The sequence below is a fragment of the Dermochelys coriacea genome, chromosome 8, assembly GCF_009764565.3.
Source record: "Dermochelys coriacea isolate rDerCor1 chromosome 8, rDerCor1.pri.v4, whole genome shotgun sequence".
In the NCBI taxonomy this organism is placed as follows: Eukaryota; Metazoa; Chordata; order Testudines; family Dermochelyidae; genus Dermochelys; species Dermochelys coriacea.
The window spans coordinates 15,728,378-15,745,317 of NC_050075.1; the positions used below are offsets into that span (position 1 = coordinate 15,728,378).

General features: G+C 44.7%; 1 protein-coding gene across 6 annotated transcripts in view; it reads right to left on the bottom strand.

The window, feature by feature from the left end:
* The window catches only part of SEPTIN8 (septin 8), a 74,517-nt gene that overhangs the window by 18,210 nt on the left and 39,367 nt on the right, over nucleotides 1-16,940 (bottom strand). For all 6 annotated transcript variants that reach the window (XM_038412326.2, XM_043520186.1, XM_038412327.2 and 3 more), the window contains 2 exons: nucleotides 10,185-10,380; nucleotides 8,499-8,685 (listed from right to left, as the gene is read on the bottom strand). In XM_038412326.2, coding sequence (XP_038268254.1) covers nucleotides 8,499-8,685; nucleotides 10,185-10,380 — 383 coding nt within the window. The remainder of the gene's footprint in view (nucleotides 1-8,498; nucleotides 8,686-10,184; nucleotides 10,381-16,940) is intronic.

Consider the following 16,940-nt stretch of genomic DNA (forward strand, 5'->3'; position numbering starts at 1 on the left):
TAACAAGCAAAAAATCAGACGAGACTGGTTTTAGCCTTAGCCCAGTGAGTGCTGGGACAGGACTTTGGTAGTTCCCATAGGCGTAGCCATGATCAATAAAGCTCATACTTTTGTGCTTCACTATTGTCTTGTTTAGGCCATTTCATCCCTGAAATGTTACAGATAGTGTGAAATGAGACAGGGTGATTCAATGGGGAAAGAGCAGGGACTTGCTGTCAGAATCTTTGCAGCAATTTACTTTAACACTTGCTAAAACTCTCCTTGAGTGCCACACTGTGTGTGTCTCCTGCAGATTAAGTGAGTGACTGGGAAATGACACCCAACTGTGAAGTGCCAGCATTCTTACGCTTGGCATTACTTAACATCAGCAGCTCACACCCAAAACAAACACAGTAGAGTTACCCCACTCCAGGTTCTGCAAAGCCATTTCCCATAGCTGCGCTAAACTCCACAGGGAAAGAAAGTCATTCACATTCACTGTGTAGCCTAGTCTAGCAAAACCTAGGGCTGTTTTTACATTTCTCAGGCAGGAAGCCATTTCACTATCATCCAACACTGTGCAGAAGCCTGCAGTGTTGGGGTTAGGGTGAAAAGTCCTCTCTTGTTCTCCCTCTGGAGGGTTGGTGAAGGAGAAAGCACTAAGGGGGAGGAAGGGGAGAATTGGGGGAATTCAGAAAACTGGCTTTGCTTTCTCTCTGGGGGACCTGGCACAAGGAAAGGCAGCCAGTTGTGAATGATTTGTGATGTCTGGGGCTTTTATAGGCCACCCTTGGAGGTGCTGTGTGTCTGATGCTAGACCGCATGGAGTCTGAAGGCAGCTGGAGACGCGAGGGTAGGGAAAATCAGTTTACAGACCTGTCTGTGTCCTCTGGGATACAGGAGGTGGCAGCTGTTGGTGGTGAATGGCAAGTGCTTCCTGGGAAGTGGGACCCGTTTCAGCAAGTGCTTCTAAATAATTTCCCTCTGCCCAGAAATGCCAAATTCCATGTTACAAACCACCACTGAAAAATTCTTCACTGGTTCCATACTCCAAACAGGGAAACACCAGACTCCAGATAAATTAAGGGAAAGTCTGATCTGTCAGCTAATGTTTTTCTACTTCCCGCATTTTTGACCTACAGAGGTTGGAATTCAAAACTGCTGCTTGGTCTGTCTATCGACGGCCATTAAAATAAACGAGGCTGCTCTACCAGCTCTGAATCTCTTTGTAGCTTGCTAGGTGGCTTTCCACAGCTTTCATGTCATCCCACTGCTTAACTCTCTGGTAGAAAAGGAGACCACTTATTGGATCAAAAAAGTGACCCAATTCGCTAGCTGCCCCATAATGATATTTTACAATATTAGGCTTTTGTGAGTGATGTTTCTACTCATGAAAGTAAACAACAAACAGCCCTAGCTGGACTCTGGCAAATTCTCCTGCCAAGCTCTTACCACATACCTCAGTCCTGTCCTATGAGATCTTTGCTACTCAGTTTCAAGCTTTGCCTGACTATAACCAGAGGTTAGGAAGGATAGGCCAGTGGTTAGGCGGATAACCTGGGACTTGGGAGAATCAGGTTCAATTCTCTGCTCTATTACTGACTTCCTGCGTGACCACGGGCAAGTCATTTAGGGCTTGTCTACACTAAGGCCAGGTCTTCACTAAATACTTAGGCTGATCCAGGTACGTCACCCAGGGATATGACGTAGTTAAGCCAAACTAAACCCCAGTATAGACAGTGCTAGGTCGGTGGAAGAATTCTCTTGGGGAGATGGATTAACTACAGCAACAGGAGAACCTCTCCCATCGCTGTAGCGAGCATCCGCACTACAGCAGCACAGTTGCAGCGCTTCTAGTGAAGACATAGCCGCAGGAAAGTTAATCCGAGTTAACTGCTAAAGTGGTTTAGTTAAACCACATTAAACCCTTGTGGGGGACACTCTGATTCAGAATTAGAGTGTCTTTAGTTCAATTGAGCTTAATTCATTTCCAAAGGTTTAACTAATCCACTTTAAATTCATACCATTAGTTAATAAAGATTAACTTTCCAGAATGTCCTTGCATAGACAAGCCCTTATTCTTTTTGTGCCTCAGAGCCCCATCTATAGAATGGGATAACACTTCCCCACTTTGCAGCAGTGTTGAAAGGATAAACATATCATTCAGACACTATGGCAGCAGGGACCTATGACAGACAGACAGCCTGGAAAGCAGTCTGTCCGTCTTGTTCCAGTTGCCAGTGGCCAAATGTCCTTCTTGTGGAAAAAAAACACCACCACAACGGGCTATCTTGTTAACCATCTGAGCAGAGAGAGAAAGTACTGAATAGACCCAGGACTCCCAGTGGTGGTCTCTCCAGGTCTGGTATGAGGCCCATTTACCCGTGTGGAAGAAAGAATGACCTTGGGAGGAAAGCCCAGGGCAGATTGTATGAGGTTTTGCACCCTCCAGCATTTCTGTCAGTTTGTGCTGACAATTAAGCAGGGCTTGTGCTTTCAGAAACATTGTCTAGTCATTCCATTTTTGGACAGTTTAATCATCCTGTTTCCCAACATACCCTCTTCTCAACAACCCAAATCCTCCAGGGAAAGGATCAGAACCTGGGACTCTCTCTGACAATACGTCCCATAGCAGCTAAGGAAGGATTAGAACATTGAAACCCAAACCAGGGATCAATTTGGCTCAACTCTCTTTATTAGTATTAAATGGTCTAATCTGACCACGTAGTCAGAGACTAGGGTGACCAGATGTCCCAATTTTATAGGGACAGTCCAGATTTTTGGGCCTTTTTCTTATATATGCACCTATTACCCCTACCCCCATTCCGATTTTTCACACTTGCTGTCGGGTCACCCTATCAGAGATAACAGGTCCTCCTCTTCTAACAGCATTAGCTAGGCTCAGCCTTTTACCTATAACAATGCAGGAGGCAAAGGGCCCCACACAGTTTGGTATGTCCTTCCAGTGGGGATGAGGAAGCAGAGATTGTGTTAACAGCTGTTTCCCCTGGTATTTTCCTGGGCCCTTGCACTGCTCAGATAAAGTGCAAGCCAAGGCTCCTAGGATTTGGTTCTAATCCCCACTGATCAGATTCTGTTTGCCTTGAAAAGGCAAATCAAGGAGAATCCTCTGCTCCACAATTTAAGATCCAAGAGGCTTTTAAATAGATGATACGTCCAACAATCAGCAGCCAATACAAATATGAATGCCAGCAATTAGCTAACAGCAAAAAGATAATGGTGTTTCAGTTAAATTAGTCTTGGATTATTCCAACTTTTCCTGACACCTGGCAAAAATATGTACAGCTGTTTTTTTAAAAAAAAGTGCATCAGGAAGGTATCAGAAAGCGTCCTGTTACAATGATTATGTCACCCCCGTCAAACTTTCCAAGAACTTGTCTACTAACGATCTATACGGGAAGCCTGGATGAAAAGCACGAGGTAACCCCTGCACACACTCTCCCCTTCCCCTGTCCTCTTTGTCTACTACTCCCTTCCCCTACTCTTTTCCCTCTTGACTTTGATTTCCTTAATTTTCTTATTTTTTGTTTTGATGTGTGTCATAAGAATCCCTGTGCCAGGAGTATTGCTCTTAATGCACAGAGGAATCCATGACTGTGTCAAATATCTTGGTCTTTTCTGATGGATACTTTTTTTGTACTTGCTTTATATGGTGGCTTCTAGAATTTGTTTGGTCTGTTGTACAAAAAAAAAAAAGACTGAAAAAAGTCTAATAAATCAAAAAGAACAACAAAACAAATGGAGTTTCAAGTGCTGTTGAACTTGATCCACCCACCAATGTACATCATTCCTCTTATAATGGCTTTCATGTATCTACTTGAAGTGTGAAGGACACAGCCCCAATCGACTGATATACAGTTTAGCTAGGAGTCAGAGCCAAAGTCTCATCTCACTCCTGACTAAGTTTATAAAGCCAGCACAAGTCCATCTCAACAAAGCGAACACGGCTGAAACAGAAAGAGGTTTATCCTTCCACTACCTGAGTAGACCCTAAGACCACAACGCTAATAACGCTTTGCACGTACACAGGGTTTTCATTCAAGGATTCCACAGTGAGTTACAAACAATAATTGAGCCTCATAGAGCCCATATGGGGTAGGTAAGTGTTATTCCCATTTTAAAGACAGAGAAACTGAGGCACAGGAGTTTACCATCTGGTTTTCAGCTCCCAATAAAATCAATGGGTGCTCAGCACCTTGGTAAAATCAGGTTACAAGTGTCTGAAGTCATTGGCAGAACTGGGAATAGGATCAGTGTTCTCAGACTGCTGCTCTAACCTCTGCATAGTCTGTGAGAAGGAGTGATTATATGTAAGGGCAGATTACATATACTTACTGATTCGTTCTGATCAAACCCCTACTTGCCAGGCCTCAGAAGTAAAGATTTCTGAGATCTAATGGTAATCCCCTTCATGCCCCTTTCTGATGTGATCTAGGTATTCACTGTGTATTCAGAATTCCTAAAAAGGATGTAGCCTTCACTCAGATGTCATTGGCTCATTCTACAATGTTAAAGCTTTGGAATAAAAGGGCTATAAAGCACTCCTTTAAAAACATTGCACTAGAGAGCCAGCCCTGAGTCAAATAGGATCCCAGAGCAAAGCAATAATTGTCATCTCTCTCCTCACCCCCAACAAAAATAGGGAGATGAATATTCTTCCCCAGCTCCAATGGCATCTCACGTTATTCTGTACCCAGGAGGTCACCCCGACTGATCTCGCCCACTTTGCCCTTCCACAGCACTGGGTTGCTCCAGTGTAATAAAACCAAGGCCTAGGCCGTAAAATATAGTACTGAATAAGCAGTAGTAAACTACCAGGACACCAAACAGGGCTGGCTAGTGAGAGTTGCATTCTGCAGAGAGCAAAACTCCTGCCCCTTTGAATTTAGTTTTCATTAAAGTGCCATTGCACCCTGAAAAGGGACTGTGGAAAACTGCACCTTTTTACTCCTCCATTCTGTAAATCAATAAAAATATATTTTCCTAATTTAGTAGAAGTGAATACATTTTTACTTCTTTTCACACTCCTGTTAGCACCGTAGAGTCAACACAGCTGGATTCTATTTTAACTTGTGCACCATCAATCAAACCATTCCCCAAGTTCCAGTTACACCTGAAGGCAATGGAGTTGTCCAGGTGTCACTAAAAGCAGAGTCTGGGAATGCACAGAAACAACTAAGGGCATAAATTGGCCTGCAGAACCTCTCTGACTGGTGATGACATGCAAGTATTAAAGAGTCCATCTGGGATCTCCGAACTCAGGTAGGGCACGCAGTTAGCTTTATCTTGTAAATGGAGCATGCTGACTGGGAAATCATGGAGAGATTATAAACATGAAGCCCCAAGATGCTAGTTTTAGAGTCACTTTCTAGGGCAGAACGGCACTTTACATGAATAACTCAGCGTGTTTATCTGTGCCACAGAGAGATGATTTTTTTTAAGTTCTTTTCTTATTTCCCTACTCGCACCAAGGGAAAAGCTAGACACATTTCAATTCAAATATGCCTCTTCTTGTTTAACAGACATCCAGTCATTTATTATTTACCTAAAATCCAGCTTTGAAGATGTTTCTGGCTGCCTGGAAGTAATTAGATAGAGCAGTCAACAGCTGGCCATGAGCTCAGCTGCAGAACAAATGCGGTATTACGGCACGATGGAAGACTTCATGCAAAAAAGCCTTAGCCCTAGAGGAATCTTGAAAATTCAGTACTTAGAGCAAGACACGTTATTATTATTAACATAGGCAATCAAAACTGTATACCCAAGACCTGATCTCAGGCTGCTGATATGGTACTGCAGAGGTATAATAATCAGATTCCTACCAAAAAAACCCAAGCCCCTTGCTAAACAAGTCTTAGAACTCAAGCCAAAGTAGGATCCACACCGTATGAGAGAGAGGAGGATGGTCTAGTGGGTAAGGGGCAGGACTAGGACTCAGTAGAGCTGGTTTCTAGCTCTGCCATAGACTTCTGACCTTGAACTTGATCCTCAGAAGATCTCACTGACATTAACATCTGTTGTGATTAAACCCTTAGGCTTTGTCTACACTGGAACTTCGTCGGCAAAACTTTTGTTGTTCAGGGGTGTTAAAAAAAAAACCACACACCCCGAACGACAAAAGTTTTACCGATGAAAAGCACTGGTGTGAACAGCGCTTTGTCAGCAGGAGTGTTCTCCTGCCGACAAAGCTGCTCCCGTTTGTTGGGGGTGGAATTTTTTTTTGTTGGCAGGAGAGCTCTCTCTTGCAGACAAACAGTAGCTACACTGCGGGCCTTTTAGCGGCACGGCTGTAGCAGCATAGGCATGTCACTCAAAGCTGCATAGTGTAGGCATAGCCTTAGTCTTTCTGATTCCTCAACTGCAAAATGGAGATGACAACATTTACCAGCCTATCAGGATTGATATCAGTGTTGAGAGACTAAATTAATGAAAGCTTGTAAAGCACTTTGGGATCCTTGGATGGAAGGTAGTGGTGAAATGCAAAATATCTATACAGGCTTGGATTCAACAGAAGATCACCAGTCTCCCCTTTCCTAGTCATCATAAGTCTAGGTAATCATTCCATGCAATACAATCAATGTTGGAAGGCTTCAGGAGGGGATGCAATGGAACCATGTGTGGTTTAGCCAAGTGGCTTAGCCAACTTGAAAAAAATACTTCTCATATACGCTCAGTTACAAATGATTAAATTTGGTATGATCCTAGCGGAAGCAGGGGAATGGTCTCACTATAATTTTTCCTAGCTTCTATACTACCCTGCTGAAATCCGATGGAATCCCCGGCCCAACTCCCTTTACCCAGATGCCTGCCTGACCGCGAGGACTCCTCTTCCTCTCTCCCATGCAGCAGAGTCCTTCTAACCCCAAGAAGGCTGGGCCCAGGATCCGCGGGGGGCTTAACCCCCAGTTTTATATGGGTCATTCAGGACAGAGCCTAGGGTAGCTCTGGGGTACTCTCTCCTCACTGTCCACTTCTCTGCCCAGTGATCACTACTATTGAGTTTTAACCACATACGATTTATTAAACAGCAATTATAAACAAATGAAGATCTGCCCACGTGGCCAGCTGGCTGACTTGGAGGGCTGGCCTCTCCCTATTGGCCCTGGGGACCTGTCAGTCCCAGGATTCTGACTCCTCTTTGGCCCTTCCCCTTTATCCTGGTATTGGGAAAGGGCCAACCGAAAAAGCACTAAGTTTCAGGAAGGGGCCAACAGCCCCTTTACATAAGGGTCAATTTAAAAAGGCAGCAGGAGACGTTAAGGGAAGGGAATGCACAAGGAAAGGAATATAAAAGCTTAGTGAGACCACCACCATCACAAAGGCACCAGGAAAATCACACATGGGAATTCTTGCAAACATACTTCAGAGAACACGTAATGCTGGCATCACACCAAGAGCCAGAGTTTATTAGGGGAAAGTTTTCAGATGCCCGGTGATGTTAATGTAACATCAACTCAGGGGTGCTGGAACAATTTGTATAGTGGGCGTGCTGAGAGCCATTGAAATGAACTGTAAACCCTGTATATGATGGAAACCAATCACATGACCACCTGCCACCTAAGGGAGTGACTGCCTGAGGACCTATGTAACGAAATATAGGTGTAACCACTAGCTAGACTATAAACAGACCTACTTTTTAGGATTCGTATGACCTTGCTAAGTTATTGCCCTTAGAATACTTTGAGAAGGCAATACGATACAGGAGTTAGACCATTGAGACATGTAGGTTCTGTTCCTGCCTCTGACTTTGATCTGTTGTTTGATCCAGGGCAAGTCACTTATCCTCTTTGACTTACTTTTCCAATGTGAAAATAGGGACAACAATTCTAAAGTGCAGCCGTGGTAAGTCAAGTCCATACGTAAAAACATTTTTCCTCAACAATTGCTCCATCTGTATATCCAAGAGCAAAATCTGTTACATTTAGCAAGAAGTCTCAATTTTTACTGCTTTTTGCCCCAGTTATCACTACTGACAGGACAATACAGGTAGCACTGCACTGGGACAGCGAGCTGGAGCCTATCCTGGCTTGCATGTCAGCAAACCTCCTCTCCCCCCACCCCCCCAAAAACAACAATAGCTAACTCTTCAACGGAGACTCTCTTGTTTTCACAAGAGATAATGAGCCAGAAACAGCCCAGCTTGATTTTCAGACCCCAAGCAAAGTTATTACAGCGATGGGTGCTGCAGAAAAACTTGAAAGAGACTGTTTTCAAACTAATGTCTAGTTTTTCTTGCAAAAAGAGCAAATTTTATATGGAAGCCATTGAGAAGAAATGAACACAGAACCCCATGAAACCATCTATATGGAGTCACTGATCAGGCAGATCCATGCTTTAACCAATCTAGCTCACACAGCTGTTATGAGAATTCATCAATTGATGTCTGTGAAGTGGTTTGAGATGCATGTATGGAAGATGCTATGCATTAATATTGCTTTACATCTAACTGAAAGCATACATTACTTTTGAAGAGTGGATGCTTGCCTTAAACGCCTTACCTTGCTATCCAGCTTCTTCATCGTTACCAGATCTAAGGATTTGAGCGAGTGCCCAGTTGGAGTGATGAAGTAAAGGCAGACGTGGATTCTTGTGTCATGATAATTAAAGAGAGAACGACGGATTTTCAGCTCTTCTTGCAAGTAGTTTTCAAACTGCATGTCAATGTAATCAACTACTGGCCTGTAACTAAAAACAGATGCCATTAGCAACCAGAACGCTGAAGTTTAAATGAAGTTGACAGTTTAAAGTTATCATGCATTCTCTCAGCCCCATTATTTTAAAACCATCTACAAAGAGGCATAAACAATTTTAGCCCTCCACTGGCAATGTGTAGAATGTTATGTTCACACACGCAACTTCTAATCAAAAGGCGTATGGTATTTTTAGAGGCTGTATTGCAGCACAAAAGGGATTAATGCTGGTCGAACTGAAATATGGAAAGCAGACAACTTCCATACATCAAGCTTTGACCAGATTTCAAGTGTAAAGTATCTTGATGTAGTAGCCTAGCCATACAAAGAGGAGAACCCAGGAATCCTGAAGAGCCTTTACCACTGGATAGCCTTGGCAGATTATAACTACTCTGAAAGGAGGTCAATTGAAATTATTGCAAGATGTCTTACAGGGACTTAGACTCATAGACTTTAAGGCCAGAAAGAACCATCATGATCACCTTGACTGACCTCCTGCAAAGGTCATTTGATCCAAACAAGGTGCACGGGCAATTAAATGGGAGTGGGCAAGAGGAACCAATATCACAAACTGATCATTATCATAATGGGAAATTCCAACTATTCCACAGTTGGTTTGGTTTTTTAACTAGATTTGTAAGAGTTTACAGGTTAGCTAACCAAGCCATCTGAAAGGGAAGAGACTATTATTCCCTGCTAAAGACAATGGGACGAAACCTAAAATGTGCTGAGCATCTGCAATTCTCATTGACTTCAAAAGGAGCTGCAGATGGTCAGCACCCCTCAGGATTTGGCTCAGTGAGTTTTTGAGTGAGTTAACTAGATCTTTGCTTTAAGACACAGTTCTGTATGTTCCCCACTAATCCAGCCTCTTTCCGACTCATGATGTGAGTGAGCTCCCCTGGGTAATACGTTTTGAATGGATGAGTGATAACACAACAAACCCCCCACCGTCACTAATAAAAGGACAAATTTTGCACACAACGGGATTCCTCATAAAGTAGGAGACTACTCAGCCTGAGTAAGGGTGGCAGAATCTGGCCCAACGCTACGAAAGAAGAAGAGGTTTACGGCTTCTTCAACAAGCCTAGAGGTAAGAATTGCTCCTCAGCGGGTGTCCTAAGACAGCCACGTTGATTACAGACATTGGGTCTGTTAGTGTGTGTTTCACTGAATTAAGCAAACAAGTCAGCAGGATTACACTGGATTCTTTAAGACAACTCACAACATGTTACAGTTTTCACTGGCTCACTAACCTCATTCTCTCTCCTTAGCCAAACTCCCTCTAGCATTCTCCCATACTTATTACAGCGGCTCATCCCTGTCCTCTAATGCGGCCATAATCAAGACTCCTCATAATCCAAATTGGGTGGAAAACTGGGTGCCCAGTAACAGAGGCTCTGTCTGTAACATTGCAGGGAGAATCACATATAGCTACATGTTAGAACACTAGAGGCTGGTGCAGAAATGGTGACTAGATGGCATGTGACCTGCCTTTCATCTTTATTAATCTGGTCTCCAAACCCCACTGCATCCACGATTGTCAGTTTTAGGTGCACGTTGCTCTCCTGCAGGTCATAGGTACGCGGTCGTAAGCGAACTGCATTCTCGTAGTGACTGGCCTCCTCCGTCTCAAAGGTGGTATTGAAAAGTGTGTTCATTAGTGTGGATTTCCCGATGCCTGTTTCACCTAGGAAGAGTCACCAGTTTATTGCAAAGTGGAATTCGTAAAGGGACTTCAGAGTAAATTAATTACAGAGCACAACAAAAATTAAACTGTGAGAGGTTACTGCAACTCCCCCAAGTTCAGAGAGGCATAATCATTGTGATGTTCCTACTGCCCTATTCCCAAAGGCCTCCGATTCTTAATCTTATCTAGCACATTGCTTCTGTATCACTGTTCATCCGAAGATCTCAAAGAACATGCAAACAAAATGTAACCAGAACTCTCTGCTGCCTCCATCCCAGATTTAGAGCCCAAAATGATGAAAGTTAGGGAGAATCATAGAATACCAGGGTTAGAAGGGACCTCAGGAGGTCATCTAGTCCAACCCCCTGCTCAAACCAGGACCAATCCCCAATTTTATCCCCAGATCCCCAATGGCCCCTCAAGGATTGAACTCACAACCCTGGGTTTAGCAGGCCAATGCTCAAACCACTGAGCTATCCCTCCCCCCAATACAAAACACAACACAACACAACACAACCTACAGGACGTTCAGTTCTGACTGATTCTTCAACTCAAATGCTTCTGTTCACGTGTTACAGTGTACTTGGCTCAATTTTTGCATACCTTTTATGATGTACTCACAAACCAATAGCTCCATGTACTTAATACAGTTAACAATGCAAGTCAGTGCAGTGTGATCTACGTTCCGTGAGTCTATGACAGAACTACATGAAATGTCTGCTTAAGTCTTTGGATTCTGTTTTTTTCATAGTGAGGTTTTTTGTGTGTGTTTTAGCAGTGCCCAATGTATTTGGCTTTTGGCTTCCTTTGTTTGGCCTTTTCACTTGTCTCTCTTTGGAGATTTGCACAGGCAGGGCAGGCGTGTTCTCCCTCTGTGAGACAAAAGACTATTTCCACCTTCCCAGGATTTCAGATTTTGACCATTTATGAAACAGAGGAAGAGGAAAAAGAAAAGGAGGACTTGTGGCACCTTAGAGACTAACAAATTTATTTGAGCATAATCTTTCGAATGCATCCGATGAAGTGAGCTGTAGCCCACGAAAGCTTATGCTCAAATAAATTTGTTAGTCTCTAAGGTGCCACAAGTACTCCTTTTCTTTTTGCGAATACAGACTAACAAGGCTGCTACTCTGAAACCTGTCATTATGCAAGAGGAAGAGGAAGTTACTCACCTTGTGCAGTAAAGATGGTTCTTCGAGATGTGTGTCCCTGTGGACGCTCCACGGTAGGTGTCTGTGTGCCCCTGCACCTATAATTGGAGATTTTTGGTAGCAGTGTCCCGTTGAGCCCATGCATGTGCCCTCCGTCCCTCGTGGTCTGCCTTGAGGCTATTTAGCACTGCCCCAGTGAACCCCCCTCATTTCCTTCTCTACCGCAGATCCCTATAGGGAACTCCGAAGTAGAGGGGACGAGGGAGGGTTGTGGAGCAGCACCCATAGGGACACACTTCTTGAAGAACCATCGTTAAAGGTGATTAACTTCCTCTTCTTCTTTGAGTAGTGTCCCTATGGGTGCTCCACTGTAAGTGACTCCCGAGCAGTACTTGCCACTGGAGGCTGGGACTTCAGAGTGGAGTCTTTTACTACAGAGAGTACTGTGGAGTCGAAGATAGTGTGAGTGGCCAAATCTTCAGTGATTGCATAATGTTCTGCAAAAGCATTTGGATCTTTCTGTGGACGAAAAGAAGTGTTTAGGGGATTTCCTGAAGTCCTTAGTCTTGTCCAAGTAGAATGCTATTGTCCTTCTAATATCTATCATATGCACAATTATCTCCCAGTTGTCATAATATGGTTTTGGGAAAAAACAGGGAGACGGATCTGTTGATTCATATGGAAAGTGCAGAGAAAGTAGGGAGAAACTTGGGACATGGCCTTAGAGTTACTTTGTCTTTAAAAAATAAAAAAGGCTGTGAAGGATGGATGTACTATCAGGGCTGCTATCTCTCCTCTGTGCCTAGCTGAGGTGATGGCAATGAGTAATGCTGTTTTCATGGACAGGTGTAAGAGAGAACAAGTTGCCCTGGACTCAGAGGGAGGTCTAGTCAAAGCCCTGAGAACTAAGTTAAAGTCCCAGGCTGGAGCAGGTGGTGTCAAATGTGGGAAGAGATTCCCAGTGACCGTAAAGAATCTTCGCATTAGTGGGTGAGCAAACACCAAGTGGGAAGCCGATTTCACCGCGAGATGAACCTTAAGGAAGTGGAATGAGAGTTTAAAATGTAGTGCAAAATCAGAGGGAGGAAAGATGAGGTTGAGCCTGTGTGTTTGAAATGACACAAACTTGGAGTCGTTTCCATTTTGTAGATAAGTATGTTGAGGGGTCAACTTTTGGTTGTGTTGCAACACACCTTTCAGCTTGTCAGAGCATTCTGCCTCTAAGCTTTGGAACTAAGAAGGAGTCAAGCCTGGAGGTGGAGGAACCGCAGGTTGGGGTGAAGGGTCAGCCCATTGTTTTGAGAGAGCGGGTGAGGGATGGACTGAAGAAAAACAGGAGGGTATACTGCAATCTGTGTCAGGTAAGGGAGCCAGACTTGTCATGGTCAAGAGGGGCAATCAGAATAACTCTTGCTTTGTCTTACTGAATTTCCAACAGAATCTTGGATAGAGTAGGAAACTGGGAAGAGACATACAAGTAGGCTCTGTCCTGTGGGAAGAGGAGGGCAACTGCCAGTGAATGTTTCCCCAGGCCGGTCCTGGAGCAGTAACAAGGACCTTTCTTGTTCTATTAAGTAGCGAAGAGATCCATAGGCAGGGTTCCCCAAAGGGCGGATATATCTTGGACCACCTCTGAATTAAGTACACACTCACTGTCATGAGAAAATTGCAACTGAGACTGTTGGCTGTGACGTTCTGTATCCCTGGTAGATAGACAGCTGAGATGAGCACATTGTGATGGGTGAATCAATTCCAAAGTTTGAGTGCTGTCTTGTAGAGGGAGGGAGATCTGGCAGCTCCTTGGCGGTTTATACAAAACATACAGGTCACATTAAGTCCATCATGACCTTTGTGTGTTGTTTTTGATGAAAGGCAGAAAGTGTGCACAGGCACCCCTGACAGCCCTTAGCCCCAAAAGAGTGATATGGAAGGTCAATTCTGTGGAAGGCCATTTGTCTTGAACCGTGTGGTTGTGTAGGTGATCTCCCCAGTGTATTAGGGAGACATGTGTCCCAGGGTGGTGAATGTGGGTAGCGAGAGGAATGCTCTTGCTTGTACTGCATCAAGATTGGTGCTGATAAAGTCTAGTCACTGTACCGGGGTTAGTGTGCCGCCACAATGAAGAGAACCTTGGAGGATATCCTGTGTGGAGCAGTCTGTACTGAAAATGATCCTGCCCCAAAGGTAAGCAGTAGGAAATCTTCTGTACGATGGTTGTATTGAGATATGGAAGTCGGCACCCTGTAGATTCAGGGCTAGAAATCAATCTCCTTGATCTCTATAGAGCTGGTCCTTACTGCTGTGAAGTAGGGCAAAGTGACTTCTGAGTGACAAGACAGGTGTATAGATGGCAGATGATGCTGGAAGGTATCATTGTTCAGGCCCTCAACCAGCTCATCAAAAGTGTTTATAAGAGATAGTTTGAGAGGTCATGGACTGGGGTGAAGCCTGTTCCCACTTTTGAGCCCTGGTCCTCTTACACTGTGGCTCATAACAGCACTGAGATGGTGGGTATTGAGAAGATTGTGACCTGTGGTGTGGTTGAGAGGTATATTTTCTCTTCTGTACCACAGTGTAGATTCCTAAGGAGTGTAACGTGGTCCGAGAATCCTTCAGGATGTGGAGAGAAAATCTGTCTTCTCCCAAAGAGTTTGGCCCTTCAAACTGGAAGTCTGTAGCTCTTTGGGCAATCTAGAGAGGTGTAGCCCAACACAAAACCAAAAACACAACCCGCCTCAGTACCACTGTCACAGAGACTAGGCAGGCAGCTGTAACAGCTACATCCAGTGCTGTCTCTAGGACCAGTCTGGCTATTAACTGACCATCTCTAAGAATGGTCTGAATCTGTTCTTTTTCTGTTTTCAGTAATGTTCCAGAAACACATTGGATTTCCCATAATTAATAAAATTGTATTTGGCCATGTCAGTTTGGTAATTTATGACTCTGAACAGTAATGTTGTCGATGAATAGGCCATCTTACCAAGCCTGATCGTATGGAGTTGACTTGGCATCATGTTGCTTGCTTCGTGCATTAACCACATCCACGATGATGGAGCTGGGTTGCGGATGTTGAAAACAAAGTCTGCCTCTTTGGGTAGAGATGTAGGGGTTTTTTTTTGTTTTGTTTTTTACACTCTGTTGCTGAATGGTGCAATGGAGGCTGGTGTCTGCCAGATGACTTTGGTAGGATCTAGAATCGCCTCATTAATTGGGAGGACAATTCTAGAGGAAAAGGTGGTGTGCAGAATTTCCACCAACTTGTGATGTGTATCTGCCACCTCCTCTAGGGGAATCTGAGCTCGTCTGCCACCCTCTTGGTAAGATCTAGAAAGTTCTTAAAATCTTCACTTAGTGATGAGGGGTGGGCAGCACAGCCTCCTCTGGGAGCGATGAGGAGAAGTGTGCTGGAGGGGGAGCTTCCTCTTCAGGTTCTTTTTCCTGTTCTGGAAAAGCTTCCTCCTGCCCTAGCTCTGGACAGCCAGACTGTAGCAAACCACCTGGTGGACTCTTCCTGACAGACACCGGGGATGGTTGCGACATGTGTGTGTACATCACCCAAGAACTACAATATGACCTGGGGTGGGGGGGGGGTGAGGGAGGAAGGTGGGCATGGGCGGTGGGCTTACCTCAGGGGGCCCGTACCGTGATTGTAGGCTGGCTTGATGGAATTGGGGAGGACCCTTGTAGTTTGACGGTGGGCCATGATGAGGCCAGGGAAATGATCTCCTCCTGGCCAGTGTCAGATTCTTCAGTGGGTAAAGGTGGCGCTGACTGGGGTATTGGCAGTATACAGCCCGGTGCCAAGAGCGATTCTGGGTGCCGGGATGTGCTTGATACTGGGGTCCTGGTAATGGGGATTGCGGTTCTTCCCCAATCATCAGGTCTCCAGGGTACCAGAGCTCATGTAGTACCATGGGTTCCTTTGGTACCACTGAGGAGTGTCTGTGGTACATTGTCAGTATCGATAGTTGGGCAGAGCACTCCCTAAATGAGAGTTTTGTTGTGCCCAGTACAGAAAGTTTGTTGGTGCCACTATTTTAGGGATGATATGGTAATTGTCTCTCCCTGGGTACTGAGGCCACAGGTCTCCAGAGTATGTGTGTTACCATGGGCTCACGTGGTACCACAGAGGAGTGTCTGTAGTATGTTGTCAGTATCGATGGCTAGGAAGGTGCAGAACACTTCTTAGGTGGGAGTTTTGTTGCACCTGTTACCAAAGGGTTTCTCTGTGCCGCTCTTTAAGAGATGGTACCAGTCAGTGCCTGAGAGCCTGACTGCTGGAGCCCCTCGGTGCTGTGGGGACAGTGCAGCAGCAGAGCTCACAGCAGGGCACAGCTGACAGCAGGAGACCCCTTCTCGGGTGCCTGCTTCAGAGCTGTGGTGCGGACGGTGCCGCAACAGAACTCACAGCAGGGGACCCCTTATGGGTGCCGTGCTTCAGAGCTGCTGGTGTCGTCCTACCGCTCTATTCCCCAAGGAATAAAATAAAATAAAGAAACGCTAGCCTAACTACTTTTAAGGAGAACAAAGGTAACAAAACAAACACTACTTATGCTAAAAGAACGAGGAGTGCTTGTCGCTAGACAGGTTTCATAGTAGCAGCCGTGTTAGTCTGTATTCGCAAAAAGAAAAGGAGTACTTGTGGCACCTTAGAGACTAACAAATTTATTAGAGCATAAGCTTTCGTGAGCTACCGCTCACTTCATTGGATGCATTTGGTGGAAAAAACAGAGGGGAGATTTATATACACACACAGAGAACACTCTCCTTACAGTGTGTATGATAAACCCATTGTTTCATGTTCTCTGTGTGTGTATATAAATCTCCCCTCTGTTTTTTCCACCAAATGCATCCGATGAAGTGAGCTGTAGTCACGAAAGTTTATGCTCTAATAAATTTGTTAGTCTCTAAGGTGCCACAAGTACTCCTTTTCTTTTTGTCGCTAGACACTAACACATTTATTTGAGCATAAGCTTTTGTGGGCTACAGGTCACTTCATCAGATGCCTAGACAGAGATAAGGAAGGGACAACTGCTCATTAGGTCTGCGGCCAAAGGGAGAAGAAAGTGAGGGGGGTTCACCTGTGCAGTGCTAAATAGCCTCAAGGCAGACCACGAGGGAGGGAGGGCACATGGGCGGGACACTGCTACCAAAAATCTCCGATTAGAGGTGCAGGGGCACATATACACCTACAGTGGAGTACCCATAGGGACACTACTCGAAGAAGAATACATAATTTTTTTTTTTTTTTAGCAGACAGGGCAAAATCCCTCCCTAGAGTAAAAGCACATGAGTGATGAATCTGGCCCAGAATGTGGGAGGAAGAGGCCAGGACTGAGAATCTAGAGTGGTCAGAGCAACCTCAGTTGCTTTTTATTTAGTCCTGTGTTGCCTGTTTGTCAATGGGCA